Source organism: Pelecanus crispus, chromosome 1, assembly GCF_030463565.1.
Source record: "Pelecanus crispus isolate bPelCri1 chromosome 1, bPelCri1.pri, whole genome shotgun sequence".
In the NCBI taxonomy this organism is placed as follows: domain Eukaryota; kingdom Metazoa; phylum Chordata; class Aves; order Pelecaniformes; family Pelecanidae; genus Pelecanus; species Pelecanus crispus.
In genome coordinates, this window is record NC_134643.1 from 209,379,167 (window position 1) to 209,392,972 (window position 13,806).

Consider the following 13,806-nt stretch of genomic DNA (forward strand, 5'->3'; position numbering starts at 1 on the left):
TCTCAAGGTGTCTTTAAAATGACTGCACGGGTAGGGAAAGCTGAGAAGGAGACACCTTGCATTGCCTTCAAGGGTGTCATTCTGTGTCCAAGCTCCTCTGCTTTGTGTCCTCCACCCCCCCCCCCCCCCCCCCACACCTTGCTCCTTTTGCAAGGCTGTAGCACAGGGCTGCTACGGGGAAATGAATTTAATTTTGCCTTTTCTATTTTGGACATGACCTGCAATGTTAGCGGGAGCAGCGCTCTCGCACAGATGAGAACTTTTGCCTCCCAAAACCGCTGGCAGCATCCAGCCTTCCCACCTTTTCCAAACGATTCCTTCCCTGCGCTTCAGCCTCCCGCACGCCGTTCGGAAGAGTTCGGGGGCGGTCAGCGACTGCCAGGGCAACGGGGACCGGCTTCCCCCCGCCGCTCTCCCCGCCCGCGGCGGCCGCAGCCTCCCCGGGCTGCAGGGAGCTGTCCAGCACCGCCGCGGACCGGGCGGCGGCGGCGGGAGGGCCCCGGGCCGCCCCCGGCCCCTGCGCGGGCACCGCCGCTCCCCGCGGAGCCGTGCGGGGATACCGGCCCCTGTGCCCGCTCCCGCCTCGCCCGGCTCCACCGCGCCGGGAGGCGAGCGGAGCGCCCTGCCCGCCCTCCCAGCAGCCGGCGGCGGCGGGAGCACGGGCTGCGGAGCGGCTCCGGCCGTCGGCCGGCCCCGCCGGTGCAGCCGGCCGCCGGGGGCCGCGGGGGGCGGTGACAGCCCCCCCACCCCACCCCACCCCCGGGGCGGGGTAGCGGGGCCAGGCGGCGGCTGCGGGCCGCGGCGTGCGGGGCTACCGCGGCAGGCGGCGAGCGGGGCGGGGGGGAGGCGGGAGGAGGAGGAGGAGGGGGAACGGGCTCCAAACAACACGTGATTCCCGCGGAGCAGCGAGGGAGCCGGGGGAGGGGGAGAGCGAGGGCGGGCGGCCGAGGCAGAGGAGGGCAGCCGCCGCCGCCGCCGCCGCCACCGCCGCCGCTTTAAAGCCCGCCGGCGCGGCGCCGCGCAGCACCCGCGCTCCCCCGGCCGGGCGCGGCGAAGCGCGGAGCCGGGCAGCGGCGCCCAGGGGCGCGGGGTTGCGCCGGCCCCGGCGCGGCGCCTCCGCCGCCGCCGCCTCCTCGCCGCCCTTCCAGGGGCAGCCGCGGCCATGCGAGGCGGCCGCCCCCGCGGCCGCACGGCTCGGCGCTGCCCGCCGCGGCTGCCCGCCGCCCCGCGCTGAGCCCGCCCGCCGCCGCCCCGCGGCACCATGTCCCGGCGCAAGATCTCCTCGGAGTCCTTCAGCTCGCTGGGCTCGGACTGCCCGGAGACCAGCCCCGAGGAGGAGGGCGAGTGTCCCCTGTCCCGCCTCTGCTGGAACGGCAGCCGCAGCCCCCCCGGCTCCGCCGACACCCCCTTCGCCGCCGCCGCCGCCGCGGCCAGCGCCGGCGCTCGCCGCCCCCCCGCGCCGCCGGCGGGTCAACCTGGACTCGCTGGGCGAGAGCATCCGCCGGCTGACGGCCCCCCGCGGTGAGTGCCCCGGGCCCGGCCCCGCCCGGCCCCCCGCGCCGCGCAGACCCCGCGGCGGCTGCTCCGCGGGCTCGGGTCTGTGCGGGGAAGGGGGCGGCGGTGCCCCCGCGCCCTCCCCCCGGGCGTCCCCGCCGGAGCCCCCTGCCCCGCCGCGCCCGCCCCGCTGCGGGTTGGCAGCCCCGCGAGGCTGCGGGGGTAAGGATCCCGGCAGCCCGGTGCTGGAAATCGGGTCGGGAGGCACAGATGCGCGCAGCTGCCGGTTGAGCTGGCTCTGTCATCTCCGCCGAGCCCCTTTCTGAACTAAGAGAAAATCGTAAAATCACCAAGTGCTTATCACTAGCTGGTGCTAGCAACATTTGCGTTATAAAAAGTTACATCTGCGTGATGCGTGGCATGCTCATTCTTCCTGCGGCATAGAGGAGATGTGAACTTCTTACATTTGTAGGGCTTTTCCGTGCTGAACAGGGTGCGGAAAAAAGTTTCGACTTCGTGTTCAGAAATATTTCGGCAACAGATTTCCCCGTGCCTCCCAGATGCGCTGACATTCCTGAGAGATCAGTTTCTTTGACGTGCACTTTGAAATCCATGACTTAAGATTATCTGGATAGCTACACCTGTAGCTGAGAATCAGTCAAGCATTGCGTATGCTAAAATAAGGAGTGAATTTCTGTAGAACCCATAACCTGCGCTGGTATCGCTTTGTAAGACTGAAATCAGGAGTTCTGGTAGGTTCATGTAAAATAGAAGGTTCTTCTCCAACCTTTCTGTTACGATTGTGCTATGCTCCTATAAATACCTCTGTGCCCGTCACTAAATTTTCCTCATAAAGTTTCAGCTGCAACGGAATGCTTGTTTCGTCCTACTATATTTTAACATGTTAAAGTATAAAACATCAATTCCAACAAGTAGTCTTAATCTATAAGACAACTATATCTACTATTGTGACATTGGATCATCTTTTTGCATATGGTTATCCAGCTTTGGAAATTACTCACGAGTCTCATCACCATCAGCTATCAGTTTCCTTTGGCTTTAATATACTCTTTTCTGTTCGATGGTTCTTGAACTGCCTAGATAGCAGTAGTCAAGCTATTTAATGGGAGAAGTTAGCAGTGCCTTACATAGCTAAGAGTCATCCAGTTTCAGTTAAGACTTTTCTTTCCCATTGATTTTTTCCCTCTCTACTGGGAATCTGGTCTTGTAATGCTGATATTAATAGATGATATCTCAGGTGACCTGTCTTGTTTTAGTACAAAAAAAAAAAAAAAAGCTATTTAATTTGATAATAATACAACGGTATAATTAGAGCATGTGTTACCCAAAATATTTGAAGTATTCTGAAGTAGCTCAGTGCAGTATTTTTAGATAACCTTAGTATTTGTATTTTCCCAGCTTTGACTGTTACCTCCTGTATTGACTTGCTGTAAAAGGCAATTACAGTTTTACAGCTTTGATGAATTGTTGAATTTGTTTTTAAAATAAGCACATTCTTTGAATTAAGAGACGAGGAAAGCTTTGATAGATCTCTTTCCTTCCTGCTCTCAGAGGAATTTCATTTAAGAATGCAAAAATTTCATCCAACCTGGTTTTGATGTCCCAAACCACAGCTTCTGTGGCTTCCTTGGGAGATAATTATAGCAATCCTTATTGCTGAAAAACTGTGTTTTTTAAAAAATTTTAATATGTGATCCATATTGCTTAAAATTTCCCTTTTTATCTTGGCATTGTAACTGGTGCTTCACTCCCATCTTACACATTCTGGCATAAATTAATGTGATTAAGTCTAAAAAATCATGTTATCACAATCATGGTATAAGAAAAGAATCAGGTCCTCTGTCTTTTAATTTTTCGCTCCGAGAAATCACTGTTCAGGTGCATTATTATTTTGGTGCATTCTTTTCTTATTGAGAATCTGTTCTGTGATAGTGAATATATGCCGTCTTGCAACAAGTCAAGTTACCATATGTCTAACACTTTGAATCTGATTATTTTCACACATCTGCTAATATAAATCAGGCATAACTTTAATTAGAAGTAAAAAAAAAAATACTTTGCCTATAAAATTAGTGTCAAATGGGACTAATTTCCATTATTTGTGAAATTGAAAGGCAAGTCTGAAGTCTGAAGGGTGCACTGACATATGTTCTTTCTGAACAAGAAGCTTTAATACTTTTATTGTAGATGTAGATGCATCTTCATTGCATGATACTATAGATATGGGTCTCTGTTAAGTACATAAACAAATATTTATGTACATACGAGTATGTGTGAGTGTATGTACTATATATATATTGCCTGCAATGGCTTAATGTTTTCCGTTCCAACATGAATGCAGCAGCAATTTGTCCCGATCCCAGTGCTGAACACTTTCAAAGTTGCAGGATGCTATAGGTTCCTGATGTTTACACTTAGCCTTAATTTTGTGCTTTCCTTCAGCGATGGCTAGGATTGAAATACTGAGTAAAATTTTTTTTTTTGTGTTTTCACTGAGGAAGAATTCTGCGTGTGTGTTTAATACCGCTGTGGCGTGCAGAGTGATCTCGGGGGTGATGTTGTTTCAATGTGGGAGTAGCAGGGGCTACCGAGAGCTGCTCTGGGGATGTGGAGAGCCTCGAACTCAGCAGGAAGGAGCATCCAAGGGGCGAAGGAGCTGAGCAAGAGCTCTGTCCGTGGGGCAGAGCGGCGAGAAGGCTGTGCGAGCACGCTAGGTCATACGAGTGGTAGCGCAGACATGTGTGTGAAAATATTAGTATCTCTTGTGCAATGTATTCATGAGTTAGTACAACTGTACTGTCAATGGCAAGAGATTCTGTAGAGTGAAATGCAGTAATGAAGTATGTGAGATATTTTATTCTAAAATACAGTGAAAAGATGTTACTGCATTTTGTATCACTTGGAATCTTGGTCTCAAGTTTAGCTGAGTGTGACCTTGCATAAATACTACTTTTTGTGGAACTGTGGGAAAAAATTAAAAAGTGAACCTTCCTGTGTTGCAGCGTTTAATCCAACCGATTCTGCTTGCTCCTGGAGAACTGCTTCTAGCACTTTCCAGCACACATGATTTTCCAGCTTTTCTCTTAAATACAGTTTTAGAGATTTTCCTGCGGTGGTTATAGTAGAGGATGTAGGGGTCTGATCCTCAATCAGCACAGGGTCATTTTATGTTCCTGTGTGTTCCTAAATGTTTGCTGACGTGCCTGGATGGCTGAAGGATGGACACTGTTCATCTGGAACTTGCTTACCCCAAATACGCTATTTTTGAACAGCCAGAAATAGGAGGATGATAGGGCTCACCTCCCACCAAAACAGCTGCATATTTTGGAGAAAAGTATGTGGTGATGAGGAAGATGAGCGGACCTCCATACGTACCCTACCGTTGGCATCTGTGAGTAGGGTGTGCTGGGGAAGGTCAGGGAAGCAGGGTGCACCAGGGAGGCAGAGCAGCGGCCGCGCAAGAAGAGAGGCAGCCTTTTGTCACAGCTGCACTCAACAAACTAACTGTGCATATACTAAACACCACTTTGAGTTGCTGTCCTGTTGCCCCCCGAAGCACCATTTTGCTGAGTTAGCAGGAGCGTTGACGGCAGGAGGGGTGAGGCTCTCCCAGCAGCCCGGCACAGCCACGCGCCGCAGCCCAAAGCGTTGGGACGACTGTGCCCAGCCGGGGCTGTGCTCGGTGCCCGGGTGTGAGGATGATGTTTTGTGGGACCAAACTTAGCTACTCAGTGCAACAAAACCTGGACCTTGCACGCGTTCAACACGTGTGACTCCTTCATCTCACGAGATTACGGCCAACAGTGCTCCATGATTATTGCCCCATGTCTGGCTCTGCCCTCTCACAGCCTTCATCCCTGGGATGTCCCCACAAAGCTGAGACCATAATTGTGTAGGCAGCTCCTATCCACTCTAACATGTTCCTAAATTATGTTCCTGACTGGACAAAGATGTTCCTTCTGTCCTCCTTCATCTGAACCACCATCAAAGGATCTTTGGTTACCTACTCTTTGGATGCAGCTGCTGTCAAAACTAATATGTGCCCTTCTCACTGGGCTGAGTTCAGGTTTTTGGAGATAAATAATAAAATGGTGGGAACCTAGTAGGGACATTGATTTATGACCTTGTTTTTAAGAAATCAACTGCAATAATTGTATGTACATCACAAGCAAATTTAGCAATATATTTTTCTTGTAATTTCAGCTTTGTTGTGGTCTATTTTAAAGGATGAATTTTACACCCACAGTGACACAGATTTTGATTAATTGTAGCTAGAGATGATGATACTATGTGGTATTCATTATCAACATAAATTTTTCTGCCTTTAAGAGCTCTGCTATGTGGGAATGATATCCTGGCACCAGTGGACACAGTTTTATTCTTTAGAAATGCCATTTAGTATCTTACTGAATTCCAGTTCCTTGCAGCAATTTTCACATTTGCTCCAGTTCTATCTTGACTTGTATCCAATACCAGGCTGAAAATAGAATCAAAACCAGAAAAAAGTCATTTGTCACTGATTTGGAAAGTCAGATACTCTGCTCCCATCTAAGGGGTGTGGACTACCCTAAAGGAGCTGAGTGAGTGGGCATGGATTCAGAGGAGACTGTGTACCCCGAAGCGCTGTACTGATCTTTCTGGAAAGAGAATTACAGCATGACCCAGCATTAAACTGTCTTACATTTCCCTTCGATTTTATTTTTTGAATGGCCTATGTGACGCATCTCTTGAACTATAAAAATTATTAAGTGAAAATCATTTCTGATATACTTTTCTGTTCATTCAGAATTATTCCTGCTATTCATTACAGGCCCAGTTGAAGACACATTAAAGTAAGAACGTTTTTTTCCTATTTAAGTTAGAAGTTGCTACTAGCTGCTGCCAAATAGTTTGAATTTAAGAATTGTTTTTTTGCGTACAGCCTTTTTCCTGACAGTGGGAGAAAAATGAACCTAAAGACAGTCATTTAGGTTAGCATATAGGCTATTAGTTATGTCACAGAACTGCTGTAACTTCAAATTGCTTAATTGCAAGTGAATCCTCCAGTGAGCAGAGGTAGGGTTTTGGCAGAGAAGTTGCAGCATAGCAGCTCAAATCGAACCTGGCTCCATCATAAACCTCAACTGCTTACTCTCAAGGAATAACTACTCCTTTTAGTAGCAATAACAAGTTGTTGCCCCTAGCAGGAGAGTAGGCATTTGTGAGAGTAGGCAAAAAATTGATTTTTACATGAGATTTTGAGAAAATTTTGCATAAGTATTCTGAGCTCCTTATGACTCACATTAACCCATCAGGTATATCTAAGCTCTACTGTTGTAGGAATAACTTCTGCCTGTCTTTCTGAATGAAGTAAGGTAGTGTCAAATGATAACCATGTCAGCGGTGTGATGAGCTTATTCACTTAATAGCCCAGACTGGATGAGTTTACGTGAGTAATATCCTTCTCAGGAATGAGGGTGTGAAGGAAAAAAAAGCATGAAAATGGTGAAAAAAGGCACATCCCATGAGGAACTCCTAATTTCTAACTCCAACAGGAAAACAGTGTTAATTTTTTTGAAGTATGATAAAATCAGACTTTTGCCCAGTGTCTTTCAACTTAACAGAGAATAAAGCCATTTATACACAAGGTCACATGAGTGGTCTGTAGCCAGTCAATCTGCTATTTCGTAGTGTGGAACAGAGCAGTGGTGTCTTAAACAGGAACATTCTGGAAAACGTTATCAGTAGGAGCATCACGGTGCGTTTTGTTTGTTTGTCTTGTTTGGTAGTTTAACATCTCATGCAAAGGAACTTCAGCCTCCGCAAATAAAATATTAAAACCCATCAGTTTAGCTGCACTGGAGGGCCTGCAGCGTTGTTTTGACCTTGATGAAATACTATTTAGGGTGAGTTTCAATATTTGACATCTAGTGTTTGGACCGGTCATAGTTGCTTTCTTAATGTTTGTATAGTTCCAGGCTGAAATCTTGACTTCTTTATAGTGCTTAATAATAAAAGGTGTCTCGGAAGCATTCATCCATTGCAGGCATCTTTGCTGACTGGAAGCAGAGAGCGTATCCCCATTGGGGTCAGGCAGATCTCAACTGCTGGCCGACAAACCAGAGCGTGGCAGCACCAGCCTTAATCCCACAAAACTGATCTCAGTTGTTTTGCACTTCTCTGCCTCTCCCCTGGCCAAAGCGTCCAGGTGCAAGTAATAGAGAAAGATGTTGTAAAGTAGAAGGGAATGTTATGATCATCAATATATGCCCCTAAGTAGCAGTGTGCAGTCACGGCTGCATCAAAATGAGGGTGAATGTTCTTCATTTGCAACTGCTCGAGCAGAGGCAGTTACCACTTCACAGTGGTCCAGTGTACTCCTGGTAAAACTTACAATGTTAACACAGAGAAAACCCTCTCTTTTCTTCTACCTCCTGTGCTAATGGTGAAGGCTGTTATAAACTGGTTCGAGTAAAAGAAATTGTTCCGTATCATATCCAAATTCTTTCTAGATGTGACTGCTTGCTAGCTCTCAAACTCAGTTTCAAAACGAAGACAAAAAAATCTGTGGTTTGTCTATAGGTCTCAAAGGGATAAGCATCTTTGCAGCTCTGCATATGAAATTAGGTCCAGTTACACTGAGGGAATTGGGTTTGTTCTGTCCTAGCAGAAGAAATTCCTTGGGAAGGACTGACATGTAAGGCCTTTCATTTCCTATCTGTCTGCTACAGTAGCACCGATGATTTTATGTAGTAGATGTGAGTTGCATTAAAAGATGAGCAGGTAGCATTAGCGGTAGATCATCTGTTATATTCTCACCTACTGAATACATTCTTTCTGCAGCACAGAACAGATCTTCTATCCATTCCAGACATGGCTAAAATTCAAAGATGAACAAAGTGATTCTAGCTGGTATTATAATGAATAGCACCCTGAGATATTTATCCTTCACTGTCAAGGAGTTAGACTAGATGATCTAATAGGCAATTTCCATCGGTAATGTCTGTGATTCTTCTAGTTGAAAGGCAGCTGGGGATGCAGGAGTTATAATTTCTAATTATTATTTAGCTCTGTTTTATTTCTTCAGAATGTTTGCATTGTTATTGTCATGAAATAGTATGGGGTAAAATTCTTAGTCTCAATGTTATTTATTAAATTAAGGCATTTTCTCTGCTGTGCATAAGTATTTCTTTGTGAAGAGTACCCCAGTTTGCATGAACTGAGGAGCAGAATGGTCTCAGGCTGAGGTGCCAGGTGGTACTGAACTCTGCTCCCGTCTGGATCATCGTGGGCTGTAGTAGGGCAGCTCATTTCACCTCCAGCTGTCAGTCATCCCCCTCTGGATCCCCAGGCAGTCCCCTCCTGGGGATTCTGCATCATGTAGATGTGGTGGTTAGGGACATGGTTTAGTGGTGGACTTGGCAGTGCTAGGTTAACGGTTGGACTTGATGTTCTTAAGGTCTTTTCCAACCTAAATGATTCTATGATTCTGTGATTCTCCTCTCAATACCAAATCTGGTGCTAGTCATGGAGGTCTGCAAGCAGTTAGTGCTTTTATCTAAAGCACAAACTTCTGGAATCGGGAAGCTGGTTTTCATGAAGAAAAAATACATTTTTAACTTGTACAGTTACAGAGAAAAAATTGAGTGCACCCTAAAGGTTCAGAAGCTAGAGAGTAAAAATATTTTTTTTTCTGATTATACTATCAAAAGCACTATTAAACCCCCAAAGATGATTTTTTTTTTTTTTTTTTTAATTTTCAATTGGTTGCTTATATTGGGGCTCTGCTTCTCCATTTCTGATTTCTGTCTGTGCTCTTTCATTCCATTCTTCAGCTACTGGGAAGGGGACAGGGAGGGATCCTGGCTGTGCAGGACCCACAAGGACCTGCTAGTGAGCCTTCATTTTTTCTGCATCATCAGAAAACTGTAGGATGCCAAAGGAGCTTTCCTTTTCTTTTTCAGTTCTGCTTTTCCCTAGTTACAGTGATTTCAATGCTTATCTCCCCAGGCCTGGCATTTGGGAATGTTGGTAAATGTTTGTCTTCAGCTGGAGCCTTGATTCTTTGTTTACAGCCTCTGTAACATCAATATTTTGATGACCAGAAGGACAGGGAAAGAACAGTTTTCCACTGCTTTCATGATCATGGGGCAAATATTAAAAAAAAAAACAGACTGGATGTGAAAATGACTGTTTTGCCATTTGTTTCCTTTCAGATTGGGCCAGGTGCACACCTACTCGTGTGCTTAGAGATCTGTAATCACCTATGCACAAAGACTTGACTAAAATTGGTACTGAAATATGAAAAAAAGAAATGTTTTTCATTAATGAACTATTACTAGCAGTGAGGCTGGCAATTGAAGTCTTACACATCTGCTGAGTTAGTGATTGAACACTACAAATTTGAAGCATGTAAAACTTCCAACATCGAAGTGCTGATTTGGCTGAGGTCTGTGGTAGCTTGCCTCTCCCGTATGCAGAAGTGTGGATTCCTCTAGGAAGGACTTGCAGTGCCCCAGGGCACAGTAGTTTGGAGGAGCCCCCTGGCCTGATGACCTTCCTCAAAGAAATTCTGATAGAAGCAAAGTGGTTTCTAGCTGAGCCTATTATGCTCTTCAGTGCTTCAACTTTCATGTTTAAAACTTTAAGCACTCAAGTTTTTAAGAACATGACTGCTGAAGTACTTCTGAGGCTCAGCTAGAAGCCACTTAGCTTTTACCAGGAAAAATCTTTGAAGCCTTGTTAGGGTTAAGGAGAAACTGTCTGTGTACCTGGCTGCTCTCTTGGCTCAGACCTCCCTGTTCCATACAGTCCCTTTCTTCTCTAATTCTACCTGGTTATCTTAGGATGCAAAAGGAATGGGATGGTGAATTTGAAACTGCATTTATGTAAATTTAGACTGAGTCATCTGGGATAGTGTGTGCAGTTCTGTTACCTCAGGGTGGGGGTTTGTCTGTTGTTACTTAAACATTTAAAAGATGTCTAAGTCTAAAGCAATCACTCAACATCTTTTCTAGACAAAAGAAAGAAATGGGTATTTCTAAAGACTGACTCCTCAGGCATGTATTAGATGCCAACCATAAGATGAATCACTTTGGGTGCATACTGTTGGGCAGATGAGCCCTACCATTTATTTCCAAAGGTGTTGCAATCCAATGAAAGACATTTCAGAGACAACAGAAGATGGCTAGGGAATAGGCTGAAGTTTCTGTCCTCTGAGAAGAGATCGGAAAGCTTACATTTTATTGCCTTAGGAAAGACATTTATAACATGCGATGCAATTAAAGTAGAAGTCCTCCCCCCTTTGTCTCCAAAACTGGAGGCAATGAAGTTAAAATAAAGGAAAATTAAACTACAAAAAGACAAAAAAAAAATTATACAATGTCTGCTTAAACTGGAATTCATTTTCAAACGATGTTGTCTGAGTTAAAAAAAAACCTAAAAAGTTTCAAGACCTTTTAGACAAATATCTTCATAAAGATTTTCTCCAGTTAGTCTTAAAAGCATCTTTGAGGAGCTATTACTCCTCTAGCTTCAGGTGGTGAGCCAGTTGCACGCTATTGGAGAGCTGGGTGAGATCTAGTGAGAAGGGAAGATTTCTCTATGAGTGCATCCTGCAAACAGCAGCGGCTGGAGGAGACACGGTGGCTGTCATGGCAGGGGTGCCGTGTTCAGGATTGCTGCTGGCTGCTGTGCAACGGTGGTGGGCTTTGGTTGCAGCACTGAGTTGCCAGGTGGAAGAGTTGTAGGAGATAGTGAGCAGGCTGTACACATCAGGGAGGATGGACAGGTCTTCCCAGAGGCCCTGCAGAGCCAAGAACCTGAGCCCCGTGTTGCAAGGAAGGAGGGAAAAATAGAGATAACCCTTGAGGGTCAAGGGTGGAAACTCCTGAGATGGAGGAGGCTGGAGATTTGTTATTTCTGACAACGCAACTAAGGCCTCTTTTCCACCTGTGGTTCAGCAGTTACAGAGCAGGTACAGTGCCCTGGGAAGTGGTGGCAGAGATGACCTCCCTTGGGATGAGGCATCAGAGCCAGCTGAGCTCTGATGGGATTCATCTGACAAAGTGAGGCGAGTCTGTCTTTGCTAATAGGCTTCGCAACCTTGTGAGGAGGGCTTTATGTTTGTTGGAGAAGGGGTTTCATTCTCTGAAGAGAAGGGGGAGCAGTGAAGATGTATCAGGGGAACAACAAGATGGAAGAGGTTCTTATGCTCACCTCATGAAAGCAGCATGACTGGCAGCCTATCTCAAGTGCCTGTACCCAAATGCAAGCAGCATGGGGAACAAACAGGTGGCATTAGACATCCTCATGCTGCCACTGAGCTTGGACCTCATGTAGGATTGCACACATCCTTGTGTGGAATGGCTCTCAGGATGGGAGTGCTGAAGAAGATGGACACAGAATCTTCATGAAGGACAGGCTGGGAAGGTGAGGAGCAGGAGCTGTGCTCTGTGCAAAGAGGTGGCAGCAGTGTATGGGCAGGTCTCTTTGGACAGAGCAAGCTGGCCCAGGGCATGGGGGTCAGGAGCAGAGGAGAGATGAGCAGGGGTGGTATGGTGGTGTGTCTGCTACACACTGGCTGGTCAAGAAGTGCGTTAGACAGCTGGAGGAAGCCTAAAAATGGTATGTCCCGGTACTCGTGGGGGACTTCAGCCAATCCAAAATCCACTAGAAGGGCAATAGGTCTGAGGGCAAGCAATGCAGATATTTTTGAAGTGTGCTGAAGACAATTTCTTAATGCAGGGAATCAATGAGCTGACAAAGGTGGGGATACTCTGCTGGAGCTATTGCTCATAAACAAGGAGGAACTGGTTGAAGGTATAAAGGTTGAGGGCAGCCCTAGCTACAGTGATTATGAGATGCTGGAGATCAAAACACAGAGAAGTGGGAAAGACAAGTAAGTGGAATCACAACCTTACACTTCAGGAGAGCAGATTTTGTCTTCTTCATAGATCTTGGCAGGATCCAATGGGCAACTAGCCTGTAAGGCAAAGGGGCACAAGAAACTGGTTGATCTTCATGGACCCTTTGACACCTCCTCAAAGCACAAGAACAGTTCATTATAATGTGCAGAAAGTCAAACAAGCATGGAAGAAGGATAGTATGGATGAACAGGCACGTCAGCACAGAGCTCAAATGCAAAAAAAAAGATGTCTACAGAAGTTGGAAGCAGGGATGGGGTGCCCTGAAGGGACATTGAGGCATTACCTGAGGATGCAACGATAGAGATAGGAAAGCCTTCCAGTCATGGCAATCAGGGGAGGTACCTGATGACTAGAAAAAGGCGAACGTCACACCCAGCATCAAGAAGGACAAGGAGGATCCAGGGAACTACAGACCAATCAGCCTGACCGCAGTCCTTGGGAAGGTTATGGAGCAAATCGTTTTGGAAGCCTTTTCGTAGCACAAAAAAGGACAAGATGGTGACTGGGAACAGCCAGGTGTCCTGGTTTCAGCTGGGGTAGAGTTAATTTTCTTCCTAGTAGCTGGCATAGTGCTGTGTTTTGGATTTAGTATGAGAATAATGCTGATAACACACTGATGGTTTAGTTGTTGCTAAGTAGTGCTGACACTAGTCAAGGATTTTGCAGCTTCCCATGCTCTGCCAGGTGCACAAGAAGCTGGGAGGGGGCACAGCCAGGACAGCTGACCCCAACTGGCCACAGGTCTATTCCATACCATATGAAGTCATGCTCAGGATATAAACTGGGGGGAGTTGGCCAGGGGGCAGTGATTGCTGCTCGGGGGCTGGCTGGGCATTGGTCTGCGGGTGGTGAGCGGTTGCATCAATTGTTTTTTCCTGGGTTTTGTTTCTCTCTCTTGTTCTCTTTTCCATTACAATTTTTATTACTATTAGTATAATAATAATTATTATTTTATTTCAATTATTAAACCATTCTTATCTCAACCTACGAGCTTTCTTTTGCCCTTCCAATTCTCTCCGCCATCCCACTGGTGGGGGAGTGTGAATGAGTGGCTGTGTGGTGTTTGGTTGCTGACTGGGGTAAACCACAACATCAGGCCAAATTTTACCCCTTTATTTCCTTTAACAGAGTTTACACACTTTTATGCCCTTTACTGAGGATGAATTGTGCCTGACCAACATGATTGACTTCTGTAATGAGGAGACTGGCTCAGTGGATGAAGGGATGTTGTCTACCTTGACTTCAGGAAAGTCTTTGGCATGGTCTCCCATAGTGTCATTAGAGCCAAATGGTGAGATACGGACTGCTTAAGTGGATGATAAGGTGGCTGGAATATTGGCTGGACCTTAGGGCTCAAAAGGTGGCCATCAGAGTCACAAAGTCA

The 13,806-nt window shown here is 46.7% G+C and overlaps 1 protein-coding gene across 1 annotated transcript in view; it reads left to right on the top strand.

Annotated features, from left to right (window-relative positions):
- Window positions 1–1,261: 1,261 nt before the first annotated feature.
- GUCY1A2 (guanylate cyclase 1 soluble subunit alpha 2) overlaps window positions 1,262–13,806 on the top strand; it is a 168,055-nt gene continuing 155,510 nt past the window's right edge. The window contains 2 exon segments of the mRNA XM_075723722.1: window positions 1,262–1,450; window positions 1,452–1,513. Coding sequence (XP_075579837.1) covers window positions 1,262–1,450; window positions 1,452–1,513 — 251 coding nt within the window.